Source organism: Oculina patagonica, chromosome 13 (genome assembly GCF_052425735.1).
Source record: "Oculina patagonica isolate OP01 chromosome 13, crgOcupat, whole genome shotgun sequence".
NCBI lineage: Eukaryota > Metazoa > Cnidaria > Anthozoa > Scleractinia > Oculinidae > Oculina > Oculina patagonica.
Window position 1 is genome coordinate 26,188,199 of NC_135770.1, and position 17,092 is coordinate 26,205,290.

At 39.6% G+C, this 17,092-nt stretch overlaps 1 protein-coding gene across 1 annotated transcript; it reads right to left on the minus strand.

The window, feature by feature from the left end:
- Positions 1-1,370: 1,370 nt before the first annotated feature.
- Positions 1,371-17,091, minus strand: LOC144636239 (polycystin-1-like protein 2). Its single transcript, XM_078495398.1, has 11 exons — positions 16,457-17,091; positions 15,429-15,999; positions 14,835-15,038; positions 14,311-14,436; positions 12,261-12,461; positions 11,723-11,971; positions 10,600-11,307; positions 8,960-9,196; positions 6,960-8,216; positions 4,114-4,282; positions 1,371-3,647 (listed from the first exon to the last, which is right to left on the minus strand). The coding sequence occupies exons 1-11, from the start codon at positions 17,089-17,091 to the stop codon at positions 2,410-2,412; spliced, it is 5,595 nt and encodes a 1,864-aa protein (XP_078351524.1). The 3' UTR covers positions 1,371-2,409.
- Between the last annotated feature and the right edge of the window lies 1 nt (position 17,092).

Here is a 17,092-nt window from a genome sequence, read left to right on the forward strand (position 1 = left end):
AATGTTCTCTTCCAATCCGAAAAAGTATGCCTTCTAAATACTACCCAATAAAGACCCAAAAATTCACGAGGATTTTCGAAGATGTTCTGAAGACCATAGCCTGCAAGAAGTCTGTCATCCGACTTGTTAGTGTTCTTATCGTGCTTCCAAGCCTGTTCAGACGGATCATGCTCAGTGTTGTTTCAAGAGTGCTCTCTACCTCTTCTTCAAAGTCACTGTCACTGGTGCTAAAGCTGTCTAGCTGTTCGTTGTTAGGAGACTTTGGTGGCAAACTGACATCTTCATTAATGAACTAGGCGGCTTATTTTTCGCTTGGAACTCTTTTTATGCCTAGAAGTACGTTCAAAGTTACTGTTTGCAAGACTATTTCAGTTTCATATCAATTCAGAGGAAAAATGCCCGCTCTGTGCATTATGTTATCTTGTCTGACGGATGTACCTTGCAATTTAGACAACGTTGACACTCCAGCCTGCTCGTCTCTAGTGAGGCTGGAATCTGAATTTTAATGCGAGGTGAGGAAACTGTATGTGATGTTTGCAGTTTGTAATATGAATTTGAATGTGTGTACTACACTGCTGCCCGCTAATTAGAAACCTTTTTGACTGCTTCGTCGACTGATGTGCCAAACATGACAGCATATTCATATAATACATGTTTCTCTTCCTCTAGAGAAGATAATGCAATAACAGCGAGCGCGTTGATTTTCAAAGAACAGAACTTTTCTTTCACCTACAGCTCACTAGAACTTAAACAATAGGACTTCGCTTGCGCTTGAACGTGAAAAAATGCTTTTGGCCTTTTTGAGTGTACTCACCTTAACTGGGCCAGAAAAATATTTAATTTTGTTTCTTGTGAATTGATCTTGATTTCAAAACAGTGATTTTATTTAAGCGGCTATGAGCCTTTGTTCATAGCCATTAAATTCCAACATTGGTTTTTTTATTGTGTTGGGGCTCAGCAAGCGAGCTTCAGGATATAGCAGCACTGATTTATGTGTAGTTGAGATGTAGGGGGAAGGAAGGAAGTGTCTTTATTAATGGGTCTAGTAATGTTTATTACAGAAATCCGATTCCTCGAAATGAAAACATGATGTCCCCCACCATCACAAAAGCCCGTGAATGACTTAATAACTTAAAAAAAAATCATCCATAGAGTCAAGTCTTGATATTGCGTCTCTTTTCACGCATTCCATTCCTGGATAAAGTTCAGATGATGCGAAATGCATTTCGTGCTAAAAGCATCTTAAGCTCTTGAAACAATAGCTTTCCCAGCTAAACGTTTTAAAAAGTATACAGTATCTTCACCAGAGCTCTAAACAAACAGTCAGTTGTATCTAATATATTTTCAAACAGTAATTTTATTTAGTGGTGCCTCATTATTGAGTGGGTTTTTATTCAAACTTAAATAATGGTAATAGTTTTTTAGTTTACCTACATTTACCTACAATTAACGTGGAACTACTTCGAAATAACAAAACTCCGTTATATGCAATAGTGAAAACTTGGTGATGGTTTATATATATAAAGTATGAGCTCTACAACATAGTGGTTTAACCAGAAAGTGTGCTAAACAAGTGTAGAGTCAAACTCAGCCTAAAAAATTAATAAAAAAAATATGCTTCGTCGCTGTGCTCTTAGTAATTTTTAACTGCTCGGCTTTATTCACTAGTTCGGTACTTCAATTTAATGAAATGAAATACCCAGTCAATGATTAATCAAAACTACAAAAAGATGATTTCTATTAATTAGCTTTGAAGCGGCTAACGACTCGTAGACGGGTTGCTTACTTCTAACATAGAATATCAAGATACATCTATAGTGTGTGGATAAAGGAAAAACTGTTCAACTGGAATGGAAAATTTTGCACTGCCCCACAGCCACCTTGCGAAGTAAAGTATTTATTGGATGCATATTTAAACAAGCAGAGACCCGTAGTTAGCTAAGCGCGCGCTTTTTATTCACAATTCTGGAATGAGAGTGGACAGAATGTAAAATGCGCGCGTTTTTCTATTACGCATTCCTATTCCGGAATGGACAGAACGCCATTCCATTCATTCTGCTTCCAGGGGCAGAATGAACAGAATGTTGGGAATGAAATCCAAGATGGCGGACGACATAGCCGTTGATTCGAGGGATGTGTCTCCTATCCTTTGTGAATAGTACTACCAGAACATTCGACAAATACATGACAGACCCCATACTTTCTTCCTCCTCTTTATTAAGTAGAAAAATTGCAGTGATAATGGCTGCAATAGTAGCTTCCTCGCCAGCCGCCATATTTGTTACGCAATGTTTACTCGTGGGCGTCTTTTAATGCAGGCAATCCAAACTATTCGTAGCATTCTGTATCAACTATTCTTATTACAGAATTGTGGTTTAAAAAACGCGCCCTAAATTTCCGTTAAAAGTTTTACAAGTGGCTTTTTTCTCCTTTGTTCTTTTGACCAAACAAGAACGTTTTAATAAAATCTCCCATACCAAAAGCTTCCTGGATTTTTTCTTCGTCCTCTTTTACGTCATGTAAATTTATATCAAGAATCGATACAAAAATATTGACGAGAAGAACTGCAAGTGTGAGCATGAAACTGGCTGTAAAAAGCGAACCTAAAAGTCTATTAATATCATTAATCTCTACAACGTGAATTGTGTTGCCTAGCGACAGTTCAAACTCGGACGCGAACGAGCGAGCAAATGATGAAAAGGAAAACACAGAGCTTCCAAAAGCTATGAAGGCAAAATGGGCATGTGCAACAAACAGTATGCCGAAGAGAGCACAAAATGAAAATATGTCATGTCTCGCCGTAACCATCGTCCACGCTAAGATTTGCACATGCGGATTAAGGCGAATAAAATGAAGAATTTTAAAGGTGGCAATAAACAGAGCAAGAGAAAGAGCAGCGTTTTCAACTTCAGTCCAAAAAACTGCAAACTGAAAGCTCACTGTCACGAAAGGGTTTTTTCTAAGTTCTTGAATGCTATCATGCATAAACTTTACCTTAATGATATAGAACACAATGGCAAGTGAGGCACTCATAATTTGTCCAATATCTACCCAGTTCCATACACGTTTGAAAAAATCACACCGCTGACGGCATAATCTCATCAAAAGGATAACGACATACGCTAATACTATCAACATAAACAGCAATTGGCACGTTAGATAAAAACTGTAAGAAAGATTTCCAAAATTAAATATTTTTATCGTGTCAATTTTTTCATACGTTAGCCCAAATCCATTTGGGAGAACCTCATAGTGGTATGTTACAATGCTCATTAAATTAGTGTTCAAGTTTAAGACTTGAAATTCAAGTAGAATGGCCCTTGTTCTTCTGTCAATCCAGTCCTTGTCTTTGACGCCTTCCATCATGCGGATAGCAGTCGGTTTATCGTACCCAAGATCGAGGACATATCCGCCACCGTCATATATATGGTGCTGTGCCCATGAAGGGAAGTTATTGAGCTCCTCTGGCGATGAATAACGCCATGGCATGGGACAGAGTTGAGTAAGGTTAGCCCATCCGTGCTGCGCGTCTGACAGATGAATCCAATGTGGGAGATACAGACGAGTTGTATCTTCTTCTGACATCGAGTAGAAGTCGTAGCACTTGTCAATGATCGTCTCAAACTCTTTCACGACTCGGCATGATTCTGTATGACAACAAGTGCATGAAAAATGGTTAACATTCTTCAGTCAAAGCATCTATAGGAGATGTTTTACAATATTTTAAACAACATTTTAAAAAAATGTTTTTACCGCAACATTACATCCACCCAGGTACACGATAAATAGGAGCCAGTAGTGCTGAACGAACATCTAAATAATACTTTGAATGAAGATGTTCTGTTTTACCATGTCGTAAAGGACCTTTAAAAGGATATTTGTTTAACCTGACACAAAGTAACAAAAAATGCAGAACGTTTTGACCATAAAATCTAATAACCTGAATTTGCGAGCTGTTCCGTTTTGCCTTTCTGAAAAACTTAGATGAACTTTTTCCCATTCTCAAAGTGATATTTAACCACCCCGAATTAAAACAACAGTCATTGAGAAATTTCATTTCTATTCTGAGAGGATCCTGAGGGTGCCCAAACACAACATGTGCACGTTATTTACCTTCCTGTATCCTCAGCTGTCGGAGGCGTGGCATTCCAACAAGCATTGACATTTTATTGCCAATGTATTCTGGCGTTTGTTCCCACTGTCCATTGTACCACTCACCGGCATACGCGTCATGAATAAACTTACCCAACATGTAAATCCAAAGTTTTTCGCCCGTGTTTACCTGAAAGAGAAATATGTGCTAACAACCAATTGGAAAAGGACCATTCAGTGGTGTAAAGGTGTTTCTTTTTTCGTGATACTTCACTTTGGTGAAAGGCAATATTCTTGGTGTAATTCCTTTTCATCAGAGTTATGGTAATGGTAATGCCAGGAGTAGAATTGTCGAAATTGAAGGACTAGTTATCAGAATTTTCTCGTGAATATTCCTGTATAACGATCGGTATCTCTTTGGATGTAAAATAAAATTGACAAACGATCATAGTAATACGTTTAACTATTCACAAAAGCCAATTAAGAACAAAGCCTGAGAAAAAATAATATAAAGATTTAGGCAAGCCTAAAAGCGGAGCTCCCCAGTTAATTATTTTGCACTTTTTTGAACTCTGAATTCTGGCCATTGTAAAACTTTAAGGCTGAGAATTTTATATTCGTTTTATTTTTTTAACAAATAATAATTAATATTTTTCCTTATTTCTTTTTACCGTGTCCGGGGTTGAGGGGGGGGGGGGGGTACTCCCTAAATACTATGGGGGTGTACCGCTGAGACCTGACCGTCCAGAGACAAAAGGTCAATTGCGACCCGTTCCAGACAAACACTGCAAAGTAGTACCCTGTCCAGCAAATCACAATGGAAATTAAACACAAGCGTACACACAAGCCCACTTGACTCACTGGGGAAAAAGACGACAAGCAACTTAATAGTGTTTAATCAGGATTGGGAAAACAATCAACCCGTTCCAGAGTCAAAAGGGTGATTGTATACCCTTCAGAGCGAAGGCAAAAAGGCATACCCAGTTGAGTGGCACATACCCGTATAGCTCTTATAGGGAGTACCACCCCCCTCAGGGTACCGTACAGCAACACAAATAAGAGAACAAACAAAATCAATCAAAATTATTTCCACCGAAAGCTTCAAGAAGTCTGAAGGAATTATGTTGCAAAACGGGATTACCCAGTAGAAAAAAGGAGGGAGGAGAGGGGAGTCGGGGTGAAGGCACCCAGGAAAGTACAAAAAAAAAAATCACAACATAGATAGAAACCATAATTCATCACCTTCATTCTACATCCTAATAATGAAGGAAAGGAGAGAGCAAGACAGAGCCCAAGCTACCAAGCAAACGAGAAAAGAAAGCAACCGAAGCAAACAGAGAAAAAGCACGCGAGCAAACAGGGGGAACCTAACTCAGAAAAAAGAGTGACATCTTCACCACCGAAAGGGTCCCCCACCCCCCCCCAAAGCCCCCCCCTCCCAACAGAAAAAAAGAATAATCAGTTAACCCAGAAAAAATAGATTCTATAGAAATACCAATACCTATTTTCCCTGATATCACAAGGAGCAGCGACACTGGCACACAAAAACCAAAAACTCTCTCCACACCCCCAAAGAGACTAAGCGCGACACATGTGCACCAGTCAAAAAAAAAGCTTACTACCACCACTCCCGGACACCATCCCCAAAAACATTTGCAGCCACCAGCCCTCCCTATTCCTTTCTTTTTTGTCTTGGCACCAACCTGCCTCATTACCCTAAAAAAGCCACAAAAAGCAACAATAGTAAAACATCTCGAGTGAAGCCACCACAAAGACAAAAAAGGAAGCACAGTCAAACTCAAAGACGCCAAATCCTAACACCCCCCTAAAAGCCCCCCCCCCCCAGCTGGATGACACAGGGAAAGAAATCCCAGTGTGAGAAAGAAAGGAGAAAGAAAAGAAGAAGCGAAGACTTTGCGCCGCAGAGGAAGAGGCAGCGGGCAACAAGAAGACCACCACAAGCGGCCAACCAAGCCCGAAGGGGACCCCCAAGGGGGAAAAAGAAAAGAGAGAGGAAAAAAGCGGCGTCGCGAAGAAAAAAAAAAAGAAAAAGGCAAGAGGGAAGCACCAGGGAGCGGCCGGCCGCGAGAAAACCACACACCGACCAGCGACACCCCCCAGTGAGAGCGAGGGGGAGGTCAGCCGCGCGACCCCGCCGCCCCACTGTGCCATTCGGATCCCCGAGCCCTACGTTGCACCAGAGGTAAGCGAGACGAAGAAACCCCGGCTGGCCCAAGGAGGGTGCGCGGAGTGCAGGGCAAAGCGACGAAGCCCGCGAGAAGGCGGGGACAGCTGAAGAAAAAAGGAGTCCAAAGAAGTCGAACCACAGAAAAAGCGCTGGCACGGGAGTGCCTCAGGGGGACAAAAGAGGGGACAAAACTAAGTCCCCCGAGAGGGCCGAGAGCAGGACCACACAGCACCACGCTGCGCAGGGCAAATTCACCCCCACGAAGGAGAGAAGATGTCTCCCCGCCCCCCCTGCCTGGGTTGCCTTGGGACTCCCCTCCCCCTCCCCGAGAGTCTGGCGGGGCGCGACGCAAAACCGGCCTCCGGGTTTACAAAAATTCTCTCGTACCCGCATTACCCATGGTGCCCGCTCCGCGCGCTGGCGCGCGCTGAGGAGCTCCGCTATAATTTACTGTTTACAAGAAAAGGAATCTCCATAACACTGTAACATAGCTTGTTACCAACCATTCCCATGAAACGTACATTCGGTTGTCTCTGTATGACCGGCTATTGAACATGCATTAAATATCCCATTAATGGGAATTATAAACACAAGGGCCGACCGATTTTTATCAGGACAGTTAGAGCATCTTGCATTTTGTTTATCACAGACGCATAAAATCGCTATGATCTGCACAAACCTTGTAAAAGAAGGCGAAGCTATCACGAGTGCCTTTATTCATCAGATATCTGTGATGATCTTTGTCCCCATACGTTACTGTCATTAGCATAACATAGAAGACCATAAAGGCACCAAACTGCCGGGCAAACCTAAAAAATGTCGCTTTCTGTAATTCATAGGCACGCAGTTCCTTCATATCCTCTGCAAACGATGATCCATCATTTCCATTGATCTTCTCCGGAGACTTGGGCCTACTGAAGATTATAATCAGCAAAAGAGTAAAGAATAAAACTTTGCACGGTTGCCAGACAAAAACATCCTTGACACAGGAGACAGCTACAGAAGCAAGCCATTGATCTGCAATTTCTTTCCCCCATTGAAGGCTATAAAATACTGTAAAGGTGGCAGAAGACCCTATCGCCGCAATACAGAGCAACCAACCGAGATACACAAAGGCATGTGGTAACAAAAATGGTTTCTTTTCCCCTTTAGCCGAGGAAGCGTTGTCTTCTTCGTTCTCGTCACTCGTTTTAGCTTTTCTGCGACGGAATAATAGAGTTATCAAAACACTTGCTGGGGCAACAATCAACGAACTCTGAAGACCAATAATTACTTGACGTAATGACATCTTCAATGGTCCAATCTGAATCACTTCGTCTGAAACTCCAGTCACCTGATAAAACATGGCGTTACATATCATCGCCAGATATAAAAAAGATAAGCAACACGAGGCTCGCTGGACACGTGTAAATGGATTGCGTGGTGGTCTGGTAACGACAGAGGCCCAAAGATGATAATCTGCCAGGTCTGTTGAAGAGACGGAGTAAAACATGTTTTTTAATCCAGGACCGTGTTGATTTGGATCATTGGACATCAGAGTAACCTTGGTCGATCCGTCACCTTTGTGAAGAGCGAGCCAATTGTGGTGGAAGAAATCCCACTTCTCGCCTGTACTTTTATCAACAATGCGAACTTGATCCAGAAACCATGAAGAATTCTTCCCAGAATTATCGTGCCACATTTCTATCTTAACTATACTTCCGAGCGAATTCTCAAGATGGAAAATAAACCTGTCGATGCTGCCTCTTCCAAACATTTTTCTTCCTGGTGGAGAGCTTCCAGTTAAATTCACAGCCTCTACAATGCCTTCGGTGCCGAAGATTTTAATGAACACGCTAGCCGTCGACCCAGCATTTCGCCAAACGCCCGTACTTATAGTCACGTCATACTTGCACATGCCATTACCGGTGGGTTTGACGTGTACAGCTGGACCCAGCTACCAGGAGGGGAAAAAATTCACATTTAATAACTCTACAATGTCGTTCGTTAATGCTATTCCAATGACATGTATTTTGCCAATAGTTCAGGCGAAATTACATGAAACGTACTGGGCGCAACATATTACATGCAATAGTATCGATGCTCCGTAAGTAGCAAATCAAACCGTTAAAGGAGCTACGTCACAGACATTTTGCAGATTTTTGGTCTTAACTGTTCTGAAGTAGGTGGCAGGTTAACTCATGAAAAACATTATCTTTGAAAATATAAATGAAACTTCAGCTATAAAAGCGATATTTTGAAGACGCACGGAAACAACTTGAAACGTTTAGCCTTTTTGCAATCCATTCCCATCCTAGCCATAAACGTTAGCAGTTTTAGTACTCTAATAAAGCAATTTGTAGCAAAACCGCTCCATTATTTTTAGGTTTCCTACGACAGAAATAAAAATGTTGGTTCAAATATCTGATAACCTTTTAAAATCCGTGAAGGAACTCCGTTAACTTAACTTGAGATTAGAAACAATGAAAATGCAGATGAAACAAGTGATGGCTTGATAATTGTTTTAGATGAACCACATTATTATTACACTTATTATAAAGGTATTATATTTTAGTTCGCTGTCTGATGTAATAAGAATTATTTTCAATAAGATATTTTTGTTGTTTTCTTCTCTATACATGTTAATAACGTTTTTTTTAATTTTATTACGATGGATCGAGTGGCACATGGTACACGTACCTTTCTTTCGTCTAGCATATCAGCTTTCCTTGCCCAGATTAACACCAAGAGATAGACGCCAAAAATGGAACAGACCGTTGCAAGAACCACGTAATTCCCAGTTTCTCCAAGTCTGGAGAATTCTGTAATCACTTTGTCGAAGTCGATCGGATTTGGTGCAATAAGAAAGCCGCCACCAAATGATGTGAGATGATTACATCGGCACTGGAGTTGTTCGTCATCCGTGTCATCTCCAACCTAAATAAAAACACACAAAAGTTCCAAGAGTTTGAACATTCTATAAATCGTACGGGCCAAAACGTATCAGTCGATGGTTTTTGTGATGATATATGCTACAGGCTCAGCAGTTTGGTAACGTAAACCGAAGGTTTCTTTCGTTTAATTAAGTCTCTTCATCGTGACCTGTTGGTCAGATCTGTTTGTTTTTTTGTTTGTTTGTTTGTTTGTTTTCCTTAATTGATTTGGCATAACTCTAGCACACCAAAAACCCCTTCTTTTTTATTTCTCACTTGAGCCTTGCAAAGAAACTCGCACTCAAGTTGTCGTGATCGGCATGTCATTTACCAGCACTAGCTTTTCTTAATACTAGAGGATGTAAGGTGAACTCAAATTATTTTATTTACGCTCCTTGGTTAATGTTCAAGTGGAAACTAAGACTACAGACCCTGTGTCGCATAAAAACTGTGGGTTTAATTTGTTGTAGATGATACAACAATGCATCATCAATTTCATTCCGTGTTATTTGGTATTTAAATACGACAACAGTCAAACGACATCAGATGAAAGCCAAGCAAAGGCGTAAGAACTCTTGAAATACTTGGTTCGTAATAGTGGTATTCTCATCTGTCCATCTTAATATTTTGTGGCATTATTGTTTCCCATGCACAATACTGACCATAAGTATAGGTGAAGTTGTTTTACGTGGTTCAAGAAATAATTGTATATTTTTTACTAAAGTTATGCATTTCCACTCCCCTTTATATGCTTGACCTACACAATCTGCACCTTATCGTCTTAAGGTGACGCATGAAGAACACGGCTATTTTTTCATTCCTCAAATATTACCCTATTTCAGAATAAAACAGCTTAGAATGCTTGCGTTTTAAAAGCCGCGTTGTTTAACCATGCAGCTTACATAGGGTAGTCACATTTTCTGGCGATCGCTGGCGATAGCTCATTCGATTGCCAACTTTTCTACAAACGTTAAAAAAAGTTTATGTCTGCTGCTCTAGTTTTTGTTACAATCTTTAACTAAACTGATTAAGTATTTGATTTTTTTTTCGCGGAGAGTAAGCATGTGGTTGGCGTGGGAAGAATTCCAGGATCAAAGAACAGAATACGGAGCAAGCAATCTAATGACATTTTAGCATGATCCAATCTTCAACTCCATGAAAATGTATTTATTTTGATGCTTCGTGGCCTCAAAAAAACCGAGCGTTCACTCTTAAGGGCCTTGTATTAAGGGTGCGGCCCGTTCAGCCAATCAGATTGCAAGTTTTCCTATAAATCAGCCACTGTCTTATGCTTGATTTTAATAGAGTGACCATGTTTTATAAGCTTCAAAGTTCTGGCAGACAGGTTTAGTCAAAAACAAAAGCATCATTTTTATGATTCATTTGTAACAAACGTTATTTACTCACCTTACAACCATCTTTACTCCACTGGTCCTGCGTCAGTGAAAAGTAGTAGCAGCTGTATTTCTTAACCTTGACGCTGTAGTTCTGATCAGTAGTAGGATTAAAAATCAATGTTCTGTTGTACACTGTTCCTTTCACTGGAGGTGGCTTTGGTTCAACACAATCCCTTTTCTGTCTTCTTCTTCCAAAGCACGAACGTCTAACTCGAGTATGATTCAGCTGACTACGTTCCACGTACAGCACTCCGACATAATACAAACCTGTCTGGTTAAAGTCCTCAGTGGTCATAATCTCGTATGGACTCCTCGAGCACTTTGCTGCCAATTGACCACTTACGTTGATCCAGTTACAAGAGGAGTAGTCTGGTACAATGGCGGTATAATTGTAGCTGTTCACAGTTGGGCGTTCTCCAAATTTAACATACACTATCATTACAAGACTGCGGTTTACTGGTTTCACCTCAAGTATCATAGAATCAGAAATATCGGTGAGTAACACCGTGTGGTATCGCATCATGAGTGGTCTGACAAAGAAGTTATTCAGTGAAGAGTTTCCAGAATTAAGTGGTATTTTGATGTCGATATCTATGTTGCTTCCTCCAACGGGTAAAATTTCCCCTTTACTGTCTGTGAATTCAAGACTCAGTATTTCTGACTTTACTTTTTGGTGGCTTTCATGCCACCGGTATGGATTAAAATCCGTACGGATCATCTGTAAAAAATTCAACATTCATAAAAATTAATTAATTGATTAATTACTTAATCAATTCATTAATAACAAAATAAAAAACTATATTATTCACAGTAGTAACTAAAACATAAATATCAACTGTGTAAGCCTCGGCTGCGTCAGCAAGTGAAAGCGTAGAAAGCAGCTCTGAATGAAATACATACCTGTTTTGCAGGCTAATAATGTTTGATCTATTAGCTGTGTTTCGATTTCTGGAACGCTTACACAATTCGGTCAAGTCGAAATAATTGATCTTAGCTTTAATTACTGGAGAGAAAAGCATGCCGAACGTTAGAGCGGCAGAATACGAGAGCATTGACAGAGCAATCTATTTTTTTTTATCCTCTTCCGTTTTGCTACATAATAAGGTATAATTTGTTTAAAAGATCATACTTACATGATATTCAGCTTCTTCCAAGCGTGTATTGTTAAACCCTTCTCTCATATTTTGTGGTAGTACAAAACTCTGGCCCTCTGACATGTTTAAACTTTTTTCTTCAAGTCCACATTTGGTATCGCGACCCAGCATGACATCCATGCCAGGGACCTGTAGCCTTTTGGGAGACTGAGATACCGCTGATCTTATTGCTACAGTATGGAGTAGCGTTCTAATAATGCCCATTGATTCCAGGACAATGTCTCTTGCCTGGAAAAATAAAAAACGAATTTAACTCAAATGCTCGCAAAGGTCACCCACAAAATTATTGTATATAACTATTATTACTTATGGTGTCCTGACCCACCAATGCCAGGTGCATAAATGGGTACCGTCGAATGTAATGCTGGGTGTTAACCCTGCGATGGACAAGCATCCCATTCAGGGGGGAGGGAGTAGATATACTTCTAGTCGCTTCATGCTACTGAAACCGGGACAATCTGTGGCATGTTAGGCCATCATTCTCGAACGCAGACTTAACCTACTTATGATGGCCTACCTTTAGTTGGTCGGCAGTCATAGCTAAACGGTCCCCAGGCACTGCCGCCGCTACGTCTGAAGAGACCCTTAGCAGCTCAACTGTTCCATAAAGTAAGTTATAAACTCCTTGGAAAATAAACTTTTCATCTTTGGCGTTCATATTCTTGGCGTTAGAAAGCAGTATATCAGTAATGTTTCTTAATATTTTCGGGAGAATTTCCTGCAAACAATTAATATCAATTATTAGTATAAATCTACTAGCGTTCTATCACGAATGCTGTTCTCTGATTGGCTACGCTACTCACTATCTATTCTGTTGTAGAAGGTGAGTAGCGAAACAGCGTGCGGTTGTCAACAGAATGGTCGCCGCTTTTTCGCTTTTAAATTGACCGTAAAGAAGGACTTGGATTATTTACTATTCCAGGCGATGTTGGAGAAGATAAAGACTGTACCGAAATATGTAATGAAGATTTTACACGGTAAGAAATTTAATTAATATTCATTTACGCTTTCAAAAGCGGGCGAATCTATAATTTTATAACATTCAGAGATGCGTTTCACCGAGACATTTTGTGGAAATAAAGTTTAAAATGTCTTTGCAAACTAACACAGTTTCATCGTCCCATCGAGGAGCAGTAAAAGAAAGGCTAAACAGATTCGACCTGCAAGTTTTTTTTATGCATCAATAAGACTTAAATAAAAGAACAAAATTGAAAGCGAATTCAAGGTTGCGGGCGACTATTTAACTTTTCATAAATTTCTTATCGTTCACGTTTCCTACATTTAAAACAACTTGACTTCCAAAGGGCCTTTGTAAGTCAGTCTATCTTTAAATTGTCATTTTACAATGAAAATCCGGCTATTAGTTCAATTTCGAGCAATCGACGGTTTAAATAAATCGTGAATGAAATGCAAAGGCGCACACAGAAGCTAAACAGTGCAATGTGGTTTCTTCCTTGCGAACAACTCGCTTAACTTTTTTTTAATCTTTTACGTTTTCGAATTTTAAAAACACTTGACTTCCAAGGGCCCTTGTACGTCAGTACATCTTTCAATCGTCATTTTACAATAAAAATTTGGCTTTTCCTTCAGTTTCGGGCATATAACGGTTTCAATAAATCGTGAATGAAATGCAAACGCGCACACAGAAGCCAATGCAATGTGGTGCAGTTGTCAATTATCCGCGTGTTGTGTGAATAATTTACATCATTATTCAATAAAAACGAGAGCCTGTCTTGTTGTTAAGTTTTGAACGTCTAGTAGATATATACTAAAACAATTAGATTATTCGCTCTCGATTTCTATGTGTGATAGTTGATTCGGGCTTCGCCCTCATCAACTATCACACGATAGAAATCTCGAGCTCATAATCTAATTGTTAAATAGTGTGGCTGGTGAGTGAAACTTATTTCTGATTGAGAATTAAAACTTGAAGGCAAGTTAACGGTTTGTTAACAATGACATTTTGTCATTTATTACCAGTATAAATATCTTTCCAATCAATAGGAAAATCTTTTCCTCTTGGCTGTTCGCTTAAAAAAAAATCAGCCGTTTTACTACCAAACTGCACCATTTTAGGAGCCCGTAGGGTACAACCGTTTCGACAGAGACTTGCTAAGGCTTACCTCTCTTAGCTTGAGATCTCATTGCCAAAACACTATATGAAGTTTTTTGGATCTTCCAGTTTTGTTTGTACTGTATAAGTGCATTATATTTTGCTGATAATTGATTAAAGTTAAGTAGGGCGTGAAAGCGTACACGGCACCACAAAAGGTATTATAAATAAAATCTTAGCAGTAGGATTTTACCGTTCCTTGATCCTAGTTTACAGTGTTTTAATTAGTGCAAGCGAAAGAAAAAATGCGAATACGTGTATTCATTACCTATAATACCTTATGCTATCAAGCTTTTACACTTTTACGCTTTTTTAAAACGCGGGCATATGCCACAATGAAATATTCCAATGCATATGCACGCTATAGGATTAACTATTCATTCATTCTTTCATTCATTCATTCATTCGTTCGTTCGTTATCATTTTTTTTCCAATCATGAATTCAAAATATTACCATACTGTTGATGGATAGCTCGGTTATATTTTTTCCTGCCGAGGCAAGAAAGGCTGAAATAAACACCACACTTGAAAGGTCATCGAGTTTGGCCAGCTGAAACTTCTTTAGGGCAATGTCTCTGAGCTGCAAAACAAGTCATAGTAATCACTGATATAGGAAATAATATATTAAAATATATTGTTTTCATTTCACTCCCTAATATTTTTTATTTCTTGGGCGGTCAGAGGTTTTTAATCAGAGCGCTGTAAACGAACATATTTGTGTTCGTCAAGGTGGAAAGTTATAAATCCAAAGATAAGCAAATCTCAACGGCGACATTATCATCAAAACAAGCATGTAAACAACATATTTTCCAATTACGCGTGCTTTGATAAATATAATATAGGATAGTATTCTATAGCTTAAGTTATCGCTCCGGGATTTTTGTGATATTTCTCTTTTTTTTCCTGAGAAAGAGAGAGCTGTTTGCTGCAATAAATTACTTAAAACATAGATAAGGCGTTTAAGAGGTTGATAATTACAATACTCTTCTGTTCAGTCGATAGGGTTGAGTTGAGGAAGTTGCTCTTGACCAATGCTTGTGTCTCTATTGTCAATAACATTGCGGTCATCATCTGCCAAGCTTCTTGCGTATCTACTGTGTTAAGATATTCCTCAAACAAGCCTGGAGATTTTCCTAAAAGCCCAAAAAGGTCTTGTGCCGCTCTGGGTTTGGGTGGAGTAACCTACATGAAACAAAAGTAGTAACTCAAAAAGTAAACTCAAAACGAGTGGACTGCATCCACTTTTTGTCATTCGAGGATTGATCGGCAGCAGGACGGTCGCAAGCCTTAGCTTTAGTTCACTATGGCAATAGACGTCAAAATATTTATTTAACAAGTATAAGAAAAACATTTTACATACAGAATAAAAAAGATAGTCTTTTTTGATTCCACCCGCACTTCTAGATATCTTTAGCAATCGCCATTCCTTTCCGGCCTTTCATATATATGATTTCACTCTCTCAAAAAGAAACCTTATGCTAAGCAAAATTTTCTTTTACACAATGACATGCAGGTTACCGTGAAAAAGGACATTTTACGTAATAAAAAAAAATGCATTGAAAAAAATCTTACCGTTACTGGAAGATCTAGCTCAGAAGTTGCACCGTTGCTCCTCGACACAAATACCTTGACGTGGGATAAATATCCACGTGAGGCATTTCCTTGCGGTAAAACTAACTGCTGTTTATCCAGGAGGCCATAATACAATGTATAACGAATTCCACCATCCGCAATTATTTGTACTTCGTAGGTGAAAGTTTCGTTGAGTGCGAACCAGCCGAAACATACTAGCTCAAATAATGTATAAACAGCCTCGCCAGTGTCCGGTGTTATAGTACAAGAGCCATCGCGTGGGAGGACTGCGGTCTTGAAAACCTGCACACTTGTAGAAGGAGTTCCATTGCTGAGTAGCACGGTCAATACCAACCGATATTTCGTATTGTCTTTGAGAATGTTTGGATCCACTGTAAACACTTTGGAATTTTCTGTGTTGTTCAAACTTTGCATCCATTCCGCCTCTTTGTCTTCTTCGTAAAGGGTCCATTGGTACTCCGCCTGATCGTCACACGAGTAGCCCAAATAATCGGCTGAGATGGTCAGCGGCGCTGACGGGATGACGTTTAAGCGGTCGTTTAATACGAAACTGTTGGGAAAAACGTTGAAATAAAGAAATGATTACGTCGACAAAATATACCATGCGTTTCAGAAGACTTACAGTAGCAAGAAAGGTGAGTCTGGAAAAGCATGCAAGTGCAAGAGCTGTCGTTTATTTTAAAGTTTGGGCGAAAGCAGCGGGTAACGTCATTATTAGGAAAAAAAATAAAAAACAATTACCAACATTCAACAATGTTCTTAAACTCTTCGATATCTCCGAACATGCCGAAGGGCAAGCTGTTTAGTTTTTCTTTTTCTTCTTTCTTTTATTTCAGTGTCGTTTTCTTTTTTTAAATGTTTTTAAACTGTCTCTATAGGATTTTGTAAAACGCTCTTGAAAATCTAATAAGCAACTAGTTGTAAAAGCCATGTGCTTAAGCAACTAAGTTTGTCGCTTTGCTTTCATTTAGTTCTTAAGAATAAAACACATTAATTAACATACTAACTTCAGTGAGACTTCCGGAGGGCTTCCTTCAACGACATGAACGGTCTTCATATCACTCGATGTTCTGGAATCTTTGGCTACAATGAGTTGAAAGACATATGATGCAGTCGAGTTTTCCATAGCTGAGGCATTTAAAACAATGACAGGCTCATTGGATTCCAGTCTTCCAATACCGGTACCAAAACAGCCCCCACCTGATCTCTCAGAGTCATTCAAAGGAATAAATACCACTTGTATCTCAAGTGGGTTTTCCGTCGGGAACTCTTCATCTGATTTCTTACATAGCCAATAAAATGTCAATGTTTCCAGGGCTCCTGGCCCCACATGAGGATCGTACGACTCGGTGCCATTTAGGATGAAATTTTGCTTACTTCCTCTGGTTATTTCGGTTTCACCTGAGATTATTGCCACCAGTGGAGAGGGTCGTATTATGATATAACCTTTATCATATACTCTCTCTGTTATATTATTGTGCCCTTGGATTACCGTCAAAGGGAAATACAAAGCATGTAGTTCATGGGCGAATGCTAAATGATGGTCAGCGAGAGTCCATTCGTTAGTTTTTGCCGAAATAACGGTTCCATTTAAAATAGCTTCAGAATCGTTCAACGATGGATCGGCTAATATCCAAGACATG